This window comes from Aethalodelphis obliquidens, unplaced genomic scaffold, assembly GCF_003676395.1.
Source record: "Aethalodelphis obliquidens isolate GAN/ISIS:26980383/991018 unplaced genomic scaffold, ASM367639v1 scaffold31, whole genome shotgun sequence".
In the NCBI taxonomy this organism is placed as follows: domain Eukaryota; kingdom Metazoa; phylum Chordata; class Mammalia; order Artiodactyla; family Delphinidae; genus Aethalodelphis; species Aethalodelphis obliquidens.
In genome coordinates this window covers 8,071,354-8,086,915 of record NW_020837975.1, presented here as the reverse complement: position 1 = coordinate 8,086,915, position 15,562 = coordinate 8,071,354, and the positions used below count along the sequence as shown (strand labels likewise).

At 49.3% G+C, this 15,562-nt stretch overlaps 1 protein-coding gene across 1 annotated transcript; it reads right to left on the bottom strand.

Annotated features, from left to right (window-relative positions):
- Positions 1–656: 656 nt before the first annotated feature.
- Positions 657–2,699, bottom strand: CLPSL2 (colipase like 2). Its single transcript, XM_027126774.1, is given in 4 exon segments — positions 657–752; positions 1,902–1,951; positions 1,954–2,023; positions 2,616–2,699. Coding segments are annotated over 4 exon segments (300 nt in total).
- Positions 2,700–15,562: the final 12,863 nt, after the last annotated feature.

The following is a 15,562-nucleotide window of genomic DNA, read 5'->3' as shown; positions in this document are numbered from 1 at the left end:
CTATTTAGGTCTTCTGCCCATTTTTCGATTGGGTTGTTTGCTTTTTTGTTATTGAGTTGTGTGAGCTAGTTTCTTTATGCATAAAATGGAACTGAAGATATTAGAGAACGTGGAGAGATCAATGCACCAGGTCACTTTCCCACCACAGGCATGGACATTTTTGCATTTATGCTTCACATGCATTCTCATAAACACTCTCTCAATGATCTCCACCCTCATGTTCCCCTTGAAAAGCATTCAGATCCCCCTCTCAGTCCCCCCTACCACATACCCATCCATGAGCACCTCAACATACTCCCTCGAGGCACATTCCTCAACCGTGCCCCTCCCACATAGCCCTCCTTCCCAAGGCTTGGCCCTTCCTGGATGCAGCCTCTTCTCACCCCTACACCCCAGTTCCCTCCTGCAGATCCGCCCTGAGGCCACCAGGCCTCCAAACAGGGCCAAACCCCATGGGAAGCTCTATCATGCCTCCTGTCTCCCCTTTCAGCTACCCCCAGACTGGAGCAATCCCTATCCAGTCCCCTCTCCCAGGAAGTGCAGACAGAAGCCAGAGCCAGGAAGTGACTTTAATGTCTTTTGAGCAAGATGGGTGCCCTCCCCCCCGCCGCAAGGAGGAGAGGGAGGGAGGGGTGGCAGTGACCAGCCTGCATCCTCTAAATCAAATGGCACCGGCGGGTACAGACTGGGTCCTTGTGTATGCAACTTAAGCCTACTTGGCCGGGGCATATGATGTTCATGGCGCCCTTGGTCTGCGGAAAACAGGTAAAAGAGTTGAGAGTTACCAAGGTGCAGGAAAGAAGGGGGTTTAAACTCCTTGGGGAGCAGAAGCAAGATCATAAGTGATGGAGTGAGACAGACGTGAGCTGTCAGCTCTACAGCTGATAACTTTGTGACCTTAGGCTTCTTTGTCTTAGTTTCTGCATCCGTCAAATGGGGATAATAATAGTAACCCCATTTGTTATTTTGAGAAAATAGACAAAATAAAGTAGATCAAGTGCCCATGATGAAAAGATCCTCTGGCCACTTCAGCTGTAGACTTAGGCCACAGGAGCGGCCTGACTGGCTCCCTGGGCAATGGCAGCTCCCCAGACAGGGAGATGGAGGCTGAGCCCATCCTCCGTAGAAAGATTTGGGCCCAGGGCCAGAGAAAAGGCAAGCAAGAACGAGATGTACAATGCATTCTGCTCCCTGCATTTCCACCAGCTAATAACAGTCATGCTCCATTGAGCACTGTCACTGCCATGACCATATACTCTTCCCAACAACGTGGTGGGGTGGGTACTTTAACCCCATTTTTCAGATGAGGAAACTAAGGCTCAGAGAGCAGAAGTGATCTGTCTGAAGTCACAAAGACAGGGGCTGGAAAAGCCAGGGTTTAAACTCAGGTCCAATCCCAAAACTGTGAGCCTGCCACGGCAGCTCCGCTCAAGAAATTAGGTCATAGTGGCAGGGAGGTAGGGATGGGTTGAGAGGTCTTTTCCCACCCGCTTTGCTGCAGTGATGTTAGGGTAGAGATATTCATTCATGCAACAAACATTTGTTGAGCACTACTGTGTGCAGGCACTAAACTGGGTGGGTAGGGGTTCAAAAGTGAATATGTCTTAATCCTTCCCTTGCAGAGCTCTGCCCAGTGGCGGAGGCAGACAAAGGCAGGGAAGTCAGGGAGATACATGCTCTGCTGAGGGTCTGGGTCCCAAGAGTGTCAGAGCTCCAAGGAGGGAAGTCTTCTCAGAGGAGGTGGCTGGAGTTGTTATTGCAGGACGATTAGGAGTTTGCCAGGTGGAGAAGGGGGAAAGGCTGCTCCAAGGAAAGGGTAAAAAAAGCAGGTGCAGCCACATGGTTTTTTTAACCCATCCCCACCCTACATACCAGAAGGGGCTGCCCCACCCGACTCTCACCTGGGGCAAGCACATCATGGTTATTCTGGCCCTAGGGACACAGAAGGCACACCGTGGTCCAAGTTGATGAGACAGCAGTTGCTGTAGCACTCCGAGTGGTGGGAACACCTAGCCCCGTTCGTCTGTGGGGACCCGCCCTAAGTCACCAGTCTCTGGCAGCGTTTGTGTGGAGGGGTCAGGGGGGGTCCCTGACATTGCCAAAGCCCCAGGAGTCCAGAAAGAGAAGCCCTGAGATGGTCACCCCACCTCCCACCCACCCCCGGCACCCCTCCAGCAGTACTCAGAGGAGCAGGGGGAGAGGAAGGGTGGCAGTTTAGTACTTTTCCCTCTGCTTCTCCTCTCCTGGGGGCCTCCCTCAGCTCTGTGGGTCCCAAAGGGTGACCTTTGTTGGGGGGAGAAAATACTCCCAGATCACAGTTTAGTGGGGCGGGCAGGACCGAGTGTCCGGGAGCGGGTGTTGGGAGGGAGGGGATGGTGCTGGTTATAAGGCCACTTTCTTTCCCCTCCAGAGCCACCAGGGAGGTGAAGCAGGGCTTTGAAGTCCTTTGGGAACCTATCAAGCTTCCAGCCTGAGAAGAAATCGCCAATATGGGGTGGTTCCCCCCATCCCCCTCTTCTCTCTCAAAACCCAACTGGCACCTTCTGGCTAGACGATGATACCTCGACCACCGCCCTCTGCTAGAGTGGAGGGTTCCAAAAGCTCTCCTGGCTCACCTTTGTAGACCCCTTTTTAAATTGCGGGAACGCGCCCCAGCAGGGAAGCAGCATCGCCGCGAGTATCGCGAGGGCCGCGGCCATGCGCTTGGGAAGCAGAAGTCCCGTCGGGCTCCGAAAGGCTGCGGGGATAAACCTTCCCGCTGCCACGTGACCCGGCGCCCCCAGCGCCCGCCCTGGGCTGGGGGCGGAGGGTGAGGGAGTTAATGGTCACAGGCCACTCCGGAGCGGAGGCCCAAACCAGCAGAAGCCCTTTCTAGCGCCCAGGAGGCTCCCAGGCCCCGGCAAAAGGATGGAATTAGGAAAGGCGCTCCTATGAGACCCTGACTCAGGCGTGGACCGGCCAGATGATTGATTTTAGGGGCCCTAGGGCCATCCGTATGTATTACTTGCAAATTAAAACTTAAAACTGTAAACTAAAACTTTATTTCCAAAAATTATGCAAAATTTATATGCTGAAATGAAACATCTTGCTTCTTGATGTTCTGACTCTCTCTGCCCTTCGCTGCACCAGATTGCCCACCACCCCACCCTGATCTTTTGGACAAGCCAGCCCCGCCCTCTGGTGTTTTTCATACCCTCACAGGCCCAGACACGTCCTCTGTAAGAATCAGGAGGCAATGGGAATTCCCTGGCGGTCCAGTGATTAAAACTCGGGGCCGCTGGGTTCAATCTCCGGTGGGAGAACTGAGATCCCACAAGCCTTGGGCTGCGGCCAAAAAAAAAGAAAAAAAAACAGGGCTTCCCTGGTGGCGCAGTGGTTGGGAGTCCGCCTGCCGGTGCGGGGGACGCGGATTCGTGCCCCGGTCCGGGAGGATCCCACGTGCCGCGGAGCGGCTGGGCCCGTGAGCCATGGACGCTGAGGCTGCGCGTCCAGAGCCTGTGCTCCGCAATGGGAGAGGCCACAACAGTGAGAGGCCCGCGTACCACAAAAAAAAAACAGCCAGGAGGTAAGACAAGATGACCTCTAAAACCTAGACGTCTTCCAGGTTTAAAGAGTCAATTAACTGTCAAAGAATTTGTAAATTGTATACAATTCACCCACCTTAGTATGGGGGCGAGATGGAGGGGGTGAGGAAGACTGGGAAGGAAGAGGGTTCAGGGAGAGCTGCAGGTAGCCCTCAGTGGAACTGGGGGAGGCAGGCCTTCCGCACCATTTCCCTCTGGATGAAACTCGCACCTCACCCCACCCTTGGATGCTTCTGCTTTTAAATTTTTGCTAGTGAGATCACTCTGTATGACAGTCTCTAGGTCCATCCACGTCTCTGCAAATGACACAATTTCGTTCCTTCTTATGGCTAATATTCCATTGTATATATGTACCACAGCTTCTTTATCCATTCCTCTGTTGATGGACATTTAGGTTGCTTCCATGTCCTGGCCATGGTAAATAGTGCTGCTATGAACATTGGGGTGCATGTGTCTTTTTGAATTATGGTTTTCTCCAGGTATATGACCCAGGAGTGCTGGGTCATATGGTTGTTCTGTTTTTAGTTTTTTAAGGAACCTCCATACTGTTTTCCACAGTGGCTGTATCAATTTACATTTCCACCAACAGTGTAAGAGGGTTCCTTTTTCTCCACACCCTCTCCAGCATTTATTGTTGAGAGACTGTCATGCAGAGTGAAGTAAGTCAGAAAGAGAAAAACAAATATCATATATTAATGCATATATTTGGAATCTAGAAAAATAGTACAGATGAACCTATTTGCCAAGCAGAGACACAGATGTAGAGAACAAACATATGGACACCAAGCGGGGAAACGGGGGGGGGGGGGGGGAATTGGGAGATTGGGATTGACGTATATACACTACTGTATGTAAAATAGATAACTAATGAGAACCTACTGTATAGCACAGGGAACTCTACTCAATGCTCTGTGGTGACCTAAACGGGAAGGAAATCCAAAAAGGAGGGGATATATGTATACATATAACTGATTCACTTTGCTGTAGAGCAGAAACTAACACAACATTGTAAAGCAGCTATACTCCAATTAAAAAAAAAAAAATTTGCTCGTAAGAAAATATCTGAGGGGCCCTGACTTGAAGGGGGTGCTATAGACTGAATTGTGTCCCCCCTTCCCCAAAATTCATATGTTGATGCCAGATCCCTCAGTGAGATGAGATTTGGAGATGGGGCCTTTGGGAGGTAATTAGGTTTAGATGAAGTCTTGAGGGTCCCCTCATGATGGGATTAGCACCGTCATAAGAAGGGACACCAGAGAGCTTGCTGTCTCTTCCTCTCTGCCGTGTAAAGACACAGAGAGAAGGCAGCTGTCTGCAAGCCAGGAAAAGGGTTCTCACCAGAACCAGACCATGCTGGCACCCTTATCTTGGATTTCCAGCCTCCAGAGGTGTGAGAGGTAAATTTGTGTCATTTAGGCCACCCAGCCTATGGTGTTTTCTTATGGCAGCATGAGCTGACTGATATAGGGGGCTTAGGTCTTTTCTCTAAGATAACAGCTCCCACTGAGCTCAGAGGGTTTTGTGTCCATGAGCTCTGTTAGCCCTCCCTGTACTAGGGTAATTAACAAAGGCTGTCACAACAGAGAACTCTTGAAATTTCAGGGGCTTGGTACCATAGTGCTTTATTTACCAGTCATGTAAATTTTGATGCGGGGCAGGAGACCTTTCTCCCATCTCATAGCCTCACCGTCTGGAAGAGTGGCCTCCAAGGTCCTTATGGAAGATGGGAGAGAGAGATGAAGGAAGCACATGGATCCCTAAATGCCTCAGCCAGGCCTGACACATGCCTCTTCCACTCAGAGACCATTGGCCGCAACTAATCATGTGACCTCAACCTTCTGCAAGGGAAACTGGGAAATTCAAGTCCGGGAATATTTAGTGCATACTATCATTTCTGCTGCCCATTTTACAGCTGAGGAACCTGAAGGCTCAAGGTAAAATAACTTGCCCAAATAACACAAGTAAGTCGCAGAGCCAGATATAAACCCAGGGCATTCTAGCTCCTGAGCCCAAGCTCTTCCACTGCCCCTCCCCCCCACTGCTGTGGATGGCCAGAAGGCTTTGTCCCCTAAAGGGATTTCTGTAGTCATTAGTTTCCCATCCGCAAAGCTCATTGTGAACTGGAGAGGAACCCCAGGGGATAATAATTCTCTGTGAAGAGTAATGTACTTCCCTGAGGTATTTGTGAGGGGTAGATAATTGGTAAATAGTGTCTAAGACTGCTCAGGAAAGGGGCAGGTGTGGGGCAAGAGGCCAATGGCTGTGTGTCAGGATTAGCAGGTTGAGATTCTTGATTTGAGGACCAGGGGCCCCAGGGAGGTTTATTGAAGGCCCTGAGTGGGTGGTGGGCCCCTGAAATTCTAAATTCTATGCAAAATACCCTTTTTCTTTTTTTTTTGAGGACAGAGGGCTACATTAGCCTCAGAGACTAGTTCAAAACCTTCATTTTTTTTCCTTTTTAAAAAAAATCTTGTTGAAGTCTAGTTGATAGAGCCTTCATTTTAAGGTCAGGAAACTGAAGCCCAGAGAAGGAAGGGACTTCCCCAGGTGACTGAACAGAGCCAGGTCTGGACCCCAGGCTCCTGACTCCAAGTCCTCTTCTTCCTGTACCAGTGGCCTGTTTCCCAAATCCAACTGGCGCTGGTCACAAGCACAAATCCAGGACACCTGTGCTGTATGAGGGGGTGGGAGCCAGATCACTAGGATCCCCAGGGCCGGTGGGTGGGTGGTCACTGACCCACCTGCCCTGTGAGCGCGGCCCTGGCTCTGCCCTTTGGCCGGGACCCAAACGTGGCCAGCCCAGTCTCGTCTGAGGAGAAAGGGGCAGGAAGCGCCTGGCTGGGCGGACATCCTCCAGTGCCTTTTTTCCTGCATCCATCTGCTGGTTTCCATGACAATATTCTCACTGGTCTACAGCAAAATGAAAAAAATAAGGGCTTTTTTTGTTAAAGAGTTTATCATTTAGGGGACTTCCCTGGTGACACAGTGGTTAAGAAGCTGCCTGCTAATGCAGGGGACACGGGTTCGAGCCCTGGTCCGGGAAGATCCCACATGCTACAGAGCAACTAAGCCCCGTGCGCCACAACTACTGAGCCTGAGCTGTAGAGCCCGTGAGCCACAACTACTGAAGCCTGCGCACCTAGAGCCCGTGCTCCGCAACAAGAGAAGCCACCGCAATGAAAAGCCCGCACACTGCAACGAAGAGTAGCCCCCACTCGCGACAACTAGAGAAAATCCATGTGCAGCAACGAAGACCCAAAGCAGCCTAAATAAATTTATTTTAAAAAATAAATAAAGATAAACGTATTTAAAGAACCAGTTTTTCTTTTTGGCTGCACTGTGGGGCATGCAGAACTTCCCCGAACAGGGATCAAACCCATACCCCCTGCAGTGAAAGCACGGAGTCTTAACCACCAGACCACCAGGGAAGTCCTGAAGAACAATTCTCTACTCTGAAATTACATCCTTCCTACTTTTTTGGCCTTCAAATGTGTTTTTGTGAAACAATGGAAAATAAGACAGTAGTAGTTTTGTTCAGTTTTCCATGTTGTTTCTTTGCCTATATATTAGATATATATATACACAAATTCTGTCAGTTCCTCAAATATTTTGGAATTTTTAATCAGTCTGGAAAATCCAAAATAGAATTCTGGAGAAAACTGCCCTTGTGAAAATCACCCATCACTCAACTCATTCCTGAAGGAACTCTCAAGGTAGTCTGGGGAGAATGATGAACAGTTGCCCGAAAGAGTCTGAGACGTGGAGAGAGGGCAGCAAAAGCTTCCTCGAGAAGAGGACAGGCAGTTAGAAGTGTTTGCAGGTACAGAGGTGGGGCACTGAGGCCTACATAGGATGCCCAGGACAGGCCTGGATGCCCACAGGAGGGGGTGGTGCTCTTTTGTGAAGCCTTGAAGGGGGACTAGGATTTAGGCAGGCCGAGAGTAAAGGCCTTCCAAGCAGGGCTCCAGAGGGACAAAGGTTTGGAGGTGAGAATGAGTAGAGGACAGGCTCTCTGCTTGTGGAGGATGCAGATGAAGTTGGAGTGGTCAGTACTCCAGGGACCTTGGGGGACCATGGGGGTAACCCCAGTTGAAGTGGCTCCTCAGTGGAAAGTTGGGCTGTTGGTGGCCGTGCTGGAGTCAGGGTGGATCCCAGACTTAGCCTGAGTTCCGGGGATTTGGTGGGGTAGGGGGTTCCCTGCTCTTTGAGGATGGGAAGGGTCTCCTGAGCAAGGAAGAGGCCCACCATGTCTTTTTTTTTTTTAACATCTTTAAGTGCTTTACAATGGTGTGTTAGTTTCTGCTTTAGAACAAAGTGAATCAGCTATAGGTATACATATATCCCCGTATCTCCTCCCTCTTGTTTCTCCCTCCCACCCTCCCTATCCCACCCCTCTAGGTGGTCACAAAGCACCGAGCTGGTCTCCCTGTGCTATGCAGCTGCTCCCACTAGCTATCTATTTTACATTTGGTAGTGTATATATGTCCATGCCACTCTCTCACTTTGTCCCGGCCCAGCATGTCTTGAGGGAGGTCACCTCAGGTCATTTCACACACACACACACACACACACACACGGGCAGGGCTCAGAATATACAGCTCCCATCTTATTTCTTCCCAGGACAGGCTGGTCCTGGGGAGGGGCTGTCAGCTCAGCCGGGGAGGAAGACAGGCCTGGAGGAAGAGGACAGAGCTGACCGCAGCCTCCCCCAGACGTAGCCAGCCCTTAGACCCGGGGCTTCTATCTGGAGGACGGAAGTGGGTAGTCACACCTGGTGGCCAGCGTGCTACTCCATTGCCCTCCACCCACGGGAGTGGATTGAGCATCTCCAGACAGGTTAGCCTATGATGGGGCTTCCTCAGAGCGGCCATAAAGTGCTCCCCACGACCTCTGCATTCAGGTGAAATGAAGAAGGTCCCCAGAGGTCTCCATGCAGCTTCGGGTAACAGAGGGATGGCCTGACCTGGTGCCCTGCCCACACTGCCTACGCGTAGGGTGCCTGTGTAGATGGGAGTTTTGTTCTTCCCGGCTCAGGGAGTCTCTGAGCCACATCAGTACTCAGTCACTTGGGCAGTGAGGGCCCCTGACCACTTCGAGGAGCTATGAAGTAATCACAACTCCTTTAGCTGCAACTGAAAGAAACCCAAGACTAACTAACTTGTTTTAAAAATAAAAACCAAAGGAACAGCGTTGGGCCAATAGCTGTGTGAGGCTGGCCTCAGGGGTCCAGGGACACACTTGCTGGTGTTAGGTGTCTCCTACTCAGCTTCAACCTTTGTGGGGACTTCAGTCTCTCTGTCTCTGGGAGGGAGGCTGCCCCTCTGGACAGTGGGAGGGAGTGGGCAAATCTGTATAAAGCCCCAAGCCCCTCCCTTCAGCACCCATTATACAAAACCCTAGAAGAATTGACTGGCCTAAGTTGGACCAATCGGTCTGGCCAGTGGGGGCCAGGGACTGTTACTGGCAGAAACTCATGAAGCCTGGGCAGGGCAGGTTTCCAAAGGCAGGGAGATGGGGGTTGGGATGGGAATGGATGCCGGTGGGCAGAAACACAGGTTTCTGCAACACAGGGGGATTGCTCCTCCCCCAAAGGCAGGAACGTGTCAAGGTTATGTTCCTCTAGCCAGGGACAATGCCTAAGGAAGGGTCCTCAGAGACATGTGCCCACTACCTCCCATCCCCCCTCCCCAAAAGCCTTAAGCTACATTCCATAGACCAATGGGTTTCAATCACTTGGTTTTTTTTTACTACAAAGATTTTTTTTATACTGATATTCAGACAACCAGTAGATACTGTTGGCATCCATTCCAATTGACTTATGTCTGTCATGCTGGTTGTTGAATATTTGGATTATTATCGCTGCAAATGTGTGTGTATGTACACACATATACATAAAATGTGTATGTGTGGATGAAGCTAAAGTTTCACAAAGCAATACTTACATTTACTATATGTGATCTGCTCTGCGATTTTCTATTCTATTTCATCTTTTTTAAAATGTCGGTTAGAATCCCAAATTGATTTCACTGTCCACTTATGTCCATTGATTGCTCTGAGCACTCTGTTGAGTCCAACTAGTTTGCCCAACTGACTGTAGACATCTTGGCAGTCTCCATTTGCCCATTCATTCATTTATTCAACAAATATTTAGCACCACCTACTCTATGTCAGGCATTTTTATAAAATAAATTTATTTATTTATTTATTTGTTTGTTTGTTTTGGGCTGCACGCAGACCCCTTCAGCCATGGCGAGTGGGGACCACTCCTCAACACGGTGCACAGGCCCCTCACCACAATGGTCTATCCCGCTGCAGATCATGGGCTCCAGGCATGTGGGCTTCAGCAGTTGTGGCACGTGGGCTCAGCAGTTGTAGCTCATGGGCTCTAGAGCTCAGGCTCAGCAGTTGTGGTGCAGGGGCTCAGCTGCTCCGTGGCATGTGGGATCTTCCCGGACCAGGGCTCAAACCCATGTCCCCTGCATTGGCAGGTGGACTCTCAACCACTGTACCACCAGGGAAGTCCCTATGTCGGGCATTTTTATCATCAGGGTTCAGTTGCAGATAACAGATACCACTGTACCTATTTTAAGCAGAAAGAGATGTAACATAGTAATTGAGGGCTTACAAAGTCTTTGAAAGGGCTTGAGGGGTAGCATAGAGACTGAACCTCCAGGAATAAAATTTTTCAAAAAACCCACTGTAGAACTGAGCTGCCAAGGAAGCTACCAGCCCTGCCACCGTTAGGAGGATGACAGTCAGGAGGCCATCACTGCAGCTGTTGGCCCCAGGAAACACACGCCTTAGCTGTGGTCTCAGAATCAGGAAGCTGCCATCAAAAAGTACGGCCTTTGTCTGCTCTATCTGCTGTGGCCAGAAAAAGAAAAAGAATGTCTTCCACATTTCCAGCCCTAAGGTCCAGGAAGGCACACCGGGAGGAGGTGGAGCAAAGGCCAATCTATAGGAGACACCTCAGGGACAAAACGTCTGGAAGTGGCACGGGTTCCTTGAACGGGTTGGAGGTAGGTTCCTCTCTCGTATCTGAAAACTTTTCAATGTTTACAGCTATAGATCACTTTGACTGTCAACCTATGCTTTTTATTTCTATGCTTCTCTTTCATATATATTTAACATGTTGGTTTTTTAAAAATCACATTTCCAATGGTCAGGCTTTTGTCCTCCCCTGGGAATTTGGTGGGGAAGTCCCATCCTCTGCAACCTTCCCCTTCCAACTGCACTGCACTTACACACCCACCCTGGTCCACTCTCTGGAAGGTGAGTTTCCATTCAACTATTCCCTTGTCACTTCCTTCTAGCAACAATCCAGAGAGAATGCTCCCTCGGCTCTGTGCCATCGTCAGTCTTTGCTGGACATATGCCCAGGGTCCAGGAGCTGCTGATACAGAGCTCTGTCCTCTTTCAGTCATTGGTTACTTGAACTTGTTCATCCCCATCTAACTTTTAATTAATTTATTTTATTTTATTTTATTAAAAAAAATTTTTTTGGCCATGCTGCGAGGCATGTGGGATCTTAGTTCCCCAAGCAGAGATCGAACCCGTGCCCAATGCAGTGGAAGCACAGAGTCCTAACCATTGGACTGCCAGGGAAGTCCCTCACCCCCTTCTAGATTTTCATGGCAGTCATAGTTCCCCTCTCTAAAAACAGTTGCTTCACAGACAGAAGATGATAACTGCCATTTGTGGAAGCCAAGGCAAAAGATGGTCCTGGGAAAGATGGGCAGATAGATGAGCTCACCTCCCCTTTCTGAGTCCTTTGATGGACTCAACTCACTCCCTTCTCTGGTACCCAGCTCTGTGCTCACCTGCCAGCTCCTATTTAAGAGGATAAAAAAAGAGCACTCAAAGCTTGATAAATATTTGTCTAACAAGTAAATTATGAAACAAGTAAATCACTAATAGTAGAATTTCATTGACCAAGACAGGGCTGTAGATTATACAAACAGGTTTGGCTGCAGTAAAAAAAAATCACAGAACAAATGGATTAATGTAAGATAGAAGTTTGTTTCTCTTTCACATAGCATTCCAAGAATATGCAGTCCAGGGCTGATATGGGATCTCCACAGTCTCAGCGGTCCAGGCTGCTGGAGTTTCATTGCTCTGGCATCTATAGGTATTGCCTTCATCAGCCTGGTCAAAGATTGTCTTATAACCTGTTCATATTTCAGGTTGTGGAATGAAGGATGGGGATGAGGGTGGGGAGGGCCTGACTGCTTGCTTCAATATTCTCCACTCCGTCGGTCAGTCATAGTCACATGACTAACCCTAGCTGCAAGAAAAACTGGGAAATACAGGGTCTATTTTAGGCAGCCATGTGCCCAAATGATCTAGCAGTCTAAGGTATGTGTGTGTGTGTGTGTGTGTGTGTGTGTGTGTGTGTGTGTGTGTATTTGCCAGGTTGTATGCTTTCTAATTCCACAAGTTATACTCACACACATGCCCAAGAGTCCCGTCTCTAATCTCCTTAACCGTGCAATTGCCAGTCCATGTTCTGTCTCTGATATTTGACTCCAGCATCCCCCCCACCCCCGAATACAAGTATCCAGGGTGATATGAGAATGGAGAGGCCTTACAGTAAGGATTCATTTCCCTTTGTCATTCTCTCTCAGTCCAGACTGGGCCACAGTAGCCCACAATTTACATACATTCCTTGGAAATAAAAAAAAAAATTGCCAACCGTGTGCCCAGAGTATGACACTGAGCTGGGCAGTTAACCTTGATGGTTTTCAGTGTAGGAGACAGGATCTGTTACATAGCACCTCCTGCCCCTTTTCCATTGATGGTACCTCCAGCCTCGGGGTATTTTCCCTGAGGTTCCATCTAGAGGTCAAATCTTGAGAACCAGCTCACTGCCTAGGAAGTAGCTGAGGTTCTCACACTTGCTCTGGCAGCCTGGACCCTCCGGTGCTCTCTGTAGAACACCAGGAAATGGCCAGAGATGGAATCCAAGCTCATGAACTCAGCTCTCTTTCTCTGCTTTCCTTCCCTCTTTTTACTCTATTGTACGTATCTAGGTCACAGCATCTCGAACAATAACCCATAAACTATTTTAAGAAATCACATTTCTATGTTTTTCTATTATTATTTGTTTGCTCCTTGCTCATTCATTTTGAAATCTGTTACTCATCAGCAGATAAGCTGTAGCGGGTGCCAAACGTTTAGGCGAAAAATACTTATTCATTTCTCCCTACCACTTAAACAAAGACAAGCCTTACTTAGTTTTGACTATGGTAGTCCTCTGTCCAGCTCAAGGAAAAGAGGTGTTCTAAGGTGGCAGTGACTGAGAATCTCTGGGGTAAGGAGCTGGTTTGGAGGAAGGGAAGACAGTTGAGAGGAACGAGAGGACCTTCCAGGGTGGGGTTTTGGTTCATCGTTTGGCTCTGTGGAAGCAGGTGTCATGGAGGAAAAAGGCTATCTCCACCCACTTCTTGTTTGTCTCAAAGAAATCCACGTTGTGTTCCCGGACATTCGAATGGCCATAGTTACTTATGGGCAGGGGTCATGGGCATTAAAGGTCCCACACTTGAGTGTGGCACTGGTGATTTTTTAAAAAATTTTATTTAGTTATTTAGTTTTTGGCTCCGTTGGGTCTTCTTGCTGCATGCGGGCTTTCTCTAGTTGTGGCAAGTGGGGGCTACTCTTTGTTGCAGTGCGTGGGCTTCTCATTGTGGTCGCTTTTCTTGTTGTGGAGCACGGGCTCTAGGAGCACGGGCTTCAGTAGCTGTGGCACGTGGGCTCAGTAGTTGTGGCTTGTGGGCTCTAGAGCGCAGGCTCAGTAGTTGTGGCACACAGGCTTAGTTGCTTCGCAGCTTGTGGGATCTTCCCGGACCAGGGATCAAACCCGTATCCCCTGCATTGGCAGGCGGATTCTTAACCACTGCGCCACCAGGGAAGTCCCAGTATTGGTGATTTCTGTTCTCGTCCTTGAGTGGAAGAACTGACCCAGTGGCTAGACCCTTGAAAGAGTCACGTGTTACATTCGTTACATAATGAATTACCCCAAAGCTCAGTGTCTTAACTCATCATTTATTACTTCATAGTTTCTGTGTGTCAGGAGTGCAGTCACAACTTGGTTGGGTCCTCTGGCTCTGGGTCTCTCACGGGCTGCAGTCAAGGTGTCGGCTGGGGCTGCAGCCTTCAGGCTTGACTGGGGGTGGATCTGCTTCCAAGTTTACTCAGGTGGTGGTAGGCAGACTTCAGCTCGTTACAGGCTGTTGGACCAACAGCTTCGGTTCTTCACAGGCTGTTGGCTGAGCCCTCTCCATAGGACAGCTCCCAACGTGGCCATTGGCTTCATCAGCACAAGACAGTGAAGGACAAGGGAGAATGGAAGCAAGATGGAAGTCACAATGTTTTGTAATCTAATCTTTAAGGTAACATTCCCTCGCTTGGCCATTGCATGGTCAGGCCACTCAAGATGGCTGTTCTCTTGCTCTTTTATATTCGCTGCTCAACAAGTCCCTGATTCACCTGCACCTATTCACGTGAACGTGTTTGTCCCCTGCTCCAGCTAGTGACTGATCTAATCCCTGCTCTACCTGCCAGTTGTTAAAAGGAAACATCTGCCCTCGTGATGGTCATTAATCTGAGGGGCTGTGAGGGTCGTACTCCAGGTGGTTTCCCAGGTAACTGATGAGCCAACCTGACGTCAATTCCCCCTATAAATGGTAGCCTCTTTCTCCCCCAAGTAGCGAAGATTGCTGTCATGTCCTTCCTGCCGTCTGCGGAATATGGTAGGATGTCACTCCAGGACCTTTTGTTTCAGACATGTAAGATCCCCTATCTCTCTATTGCTGACTCCGAGCTCTTTCTTCAGTCTTGAGGCTGGGCAGTTACAAGGCTTTCAGGCCTGAGAGGTGTAGCCCAACAGCCATATTCTATTGTAAGAAGCAAGTCACTAGGCCCAGTTCACATTCAAGGGGGGCATATTACACAGGAGAAGTGGTAACATGTGCGTTTAGAGAGGAGAGACCCTGCTTTAAGTCTTAAGACAAAGCTGGGGACTCCAGCCCCGTCTGCTTGAGACCCTGTGTTGAGGTCCTGCTGGAACCGTCCAGTGGTGTTCCCTCACCTCTGTCCCTCACACGTCTCCTTCAGGAAATCAGTTACAGGAGTAACTGGCAGTCTCCCTGGCCAAATACCATCTACCAGCACCCCAGCCCCTCTCGTAATCCCATCAGAGGGAAACTCTTATTTCCCTTTTTGTAAAGTAGTTTCCCACCGTGGAAAGCTCTTCCCTCTCTCAAGATCCAATTCAAGCCCATCTCTTCTATGAAGCCTTCTTAGAATCAACTGAAAAGACGGAAAGAGATGTTTCTTTGGAAATATAATTGCCTGAAGGTAAAAGAAGTCTGCAGGAAAGAAAACAAGCTAACCAGCTGGAGGGCAGACCGAGGGGTGGGATAGATAGGGTGGCAACTATTGGTTATGAACTTTCTCTTCTCCTTAGCAGAGACCCTCCCAGGCGGGAGACAGATGCATCTAGCTGCTGAGTACACATTAGTCCTTGTTGATTTTTTGTTTGTTTTGCTTTCTTCGGCCACACTGTGCACCTTGTGGGATCTTAGTTCCCCGACCGGGGACTGAACCCGGGCCATGGCAGTGAAAGCGCCACATCCTAACCACTGGACTGCCAGGGAATTCCGTAGTGCTTGTTGCTTGATGCCACCTGTGGTGGTTTTTAAATGGTCACAAATTGACACTCTCCTCTTGGAAAGGTAGAGCCTAATTCCCTTTGTCTTGAAGGTGGACTGGACCTAGTGACTCACGTCTAACAGATAGAATGCGGGGCAAGTGATAATGTATGACTTCTGAAGTTAGGTCAGAAAAGGTACAGCAGCTTTTGCCCTGCTCTCTCTGGGATGATCCACTCTAGGAGAAGCCAGCTACTGTGTCACAAGTACGCTCAACTATCCCTGTGAAGATGCCTATATGTAGAAAGCCTGAGGCTTCCTGCCAGCTGC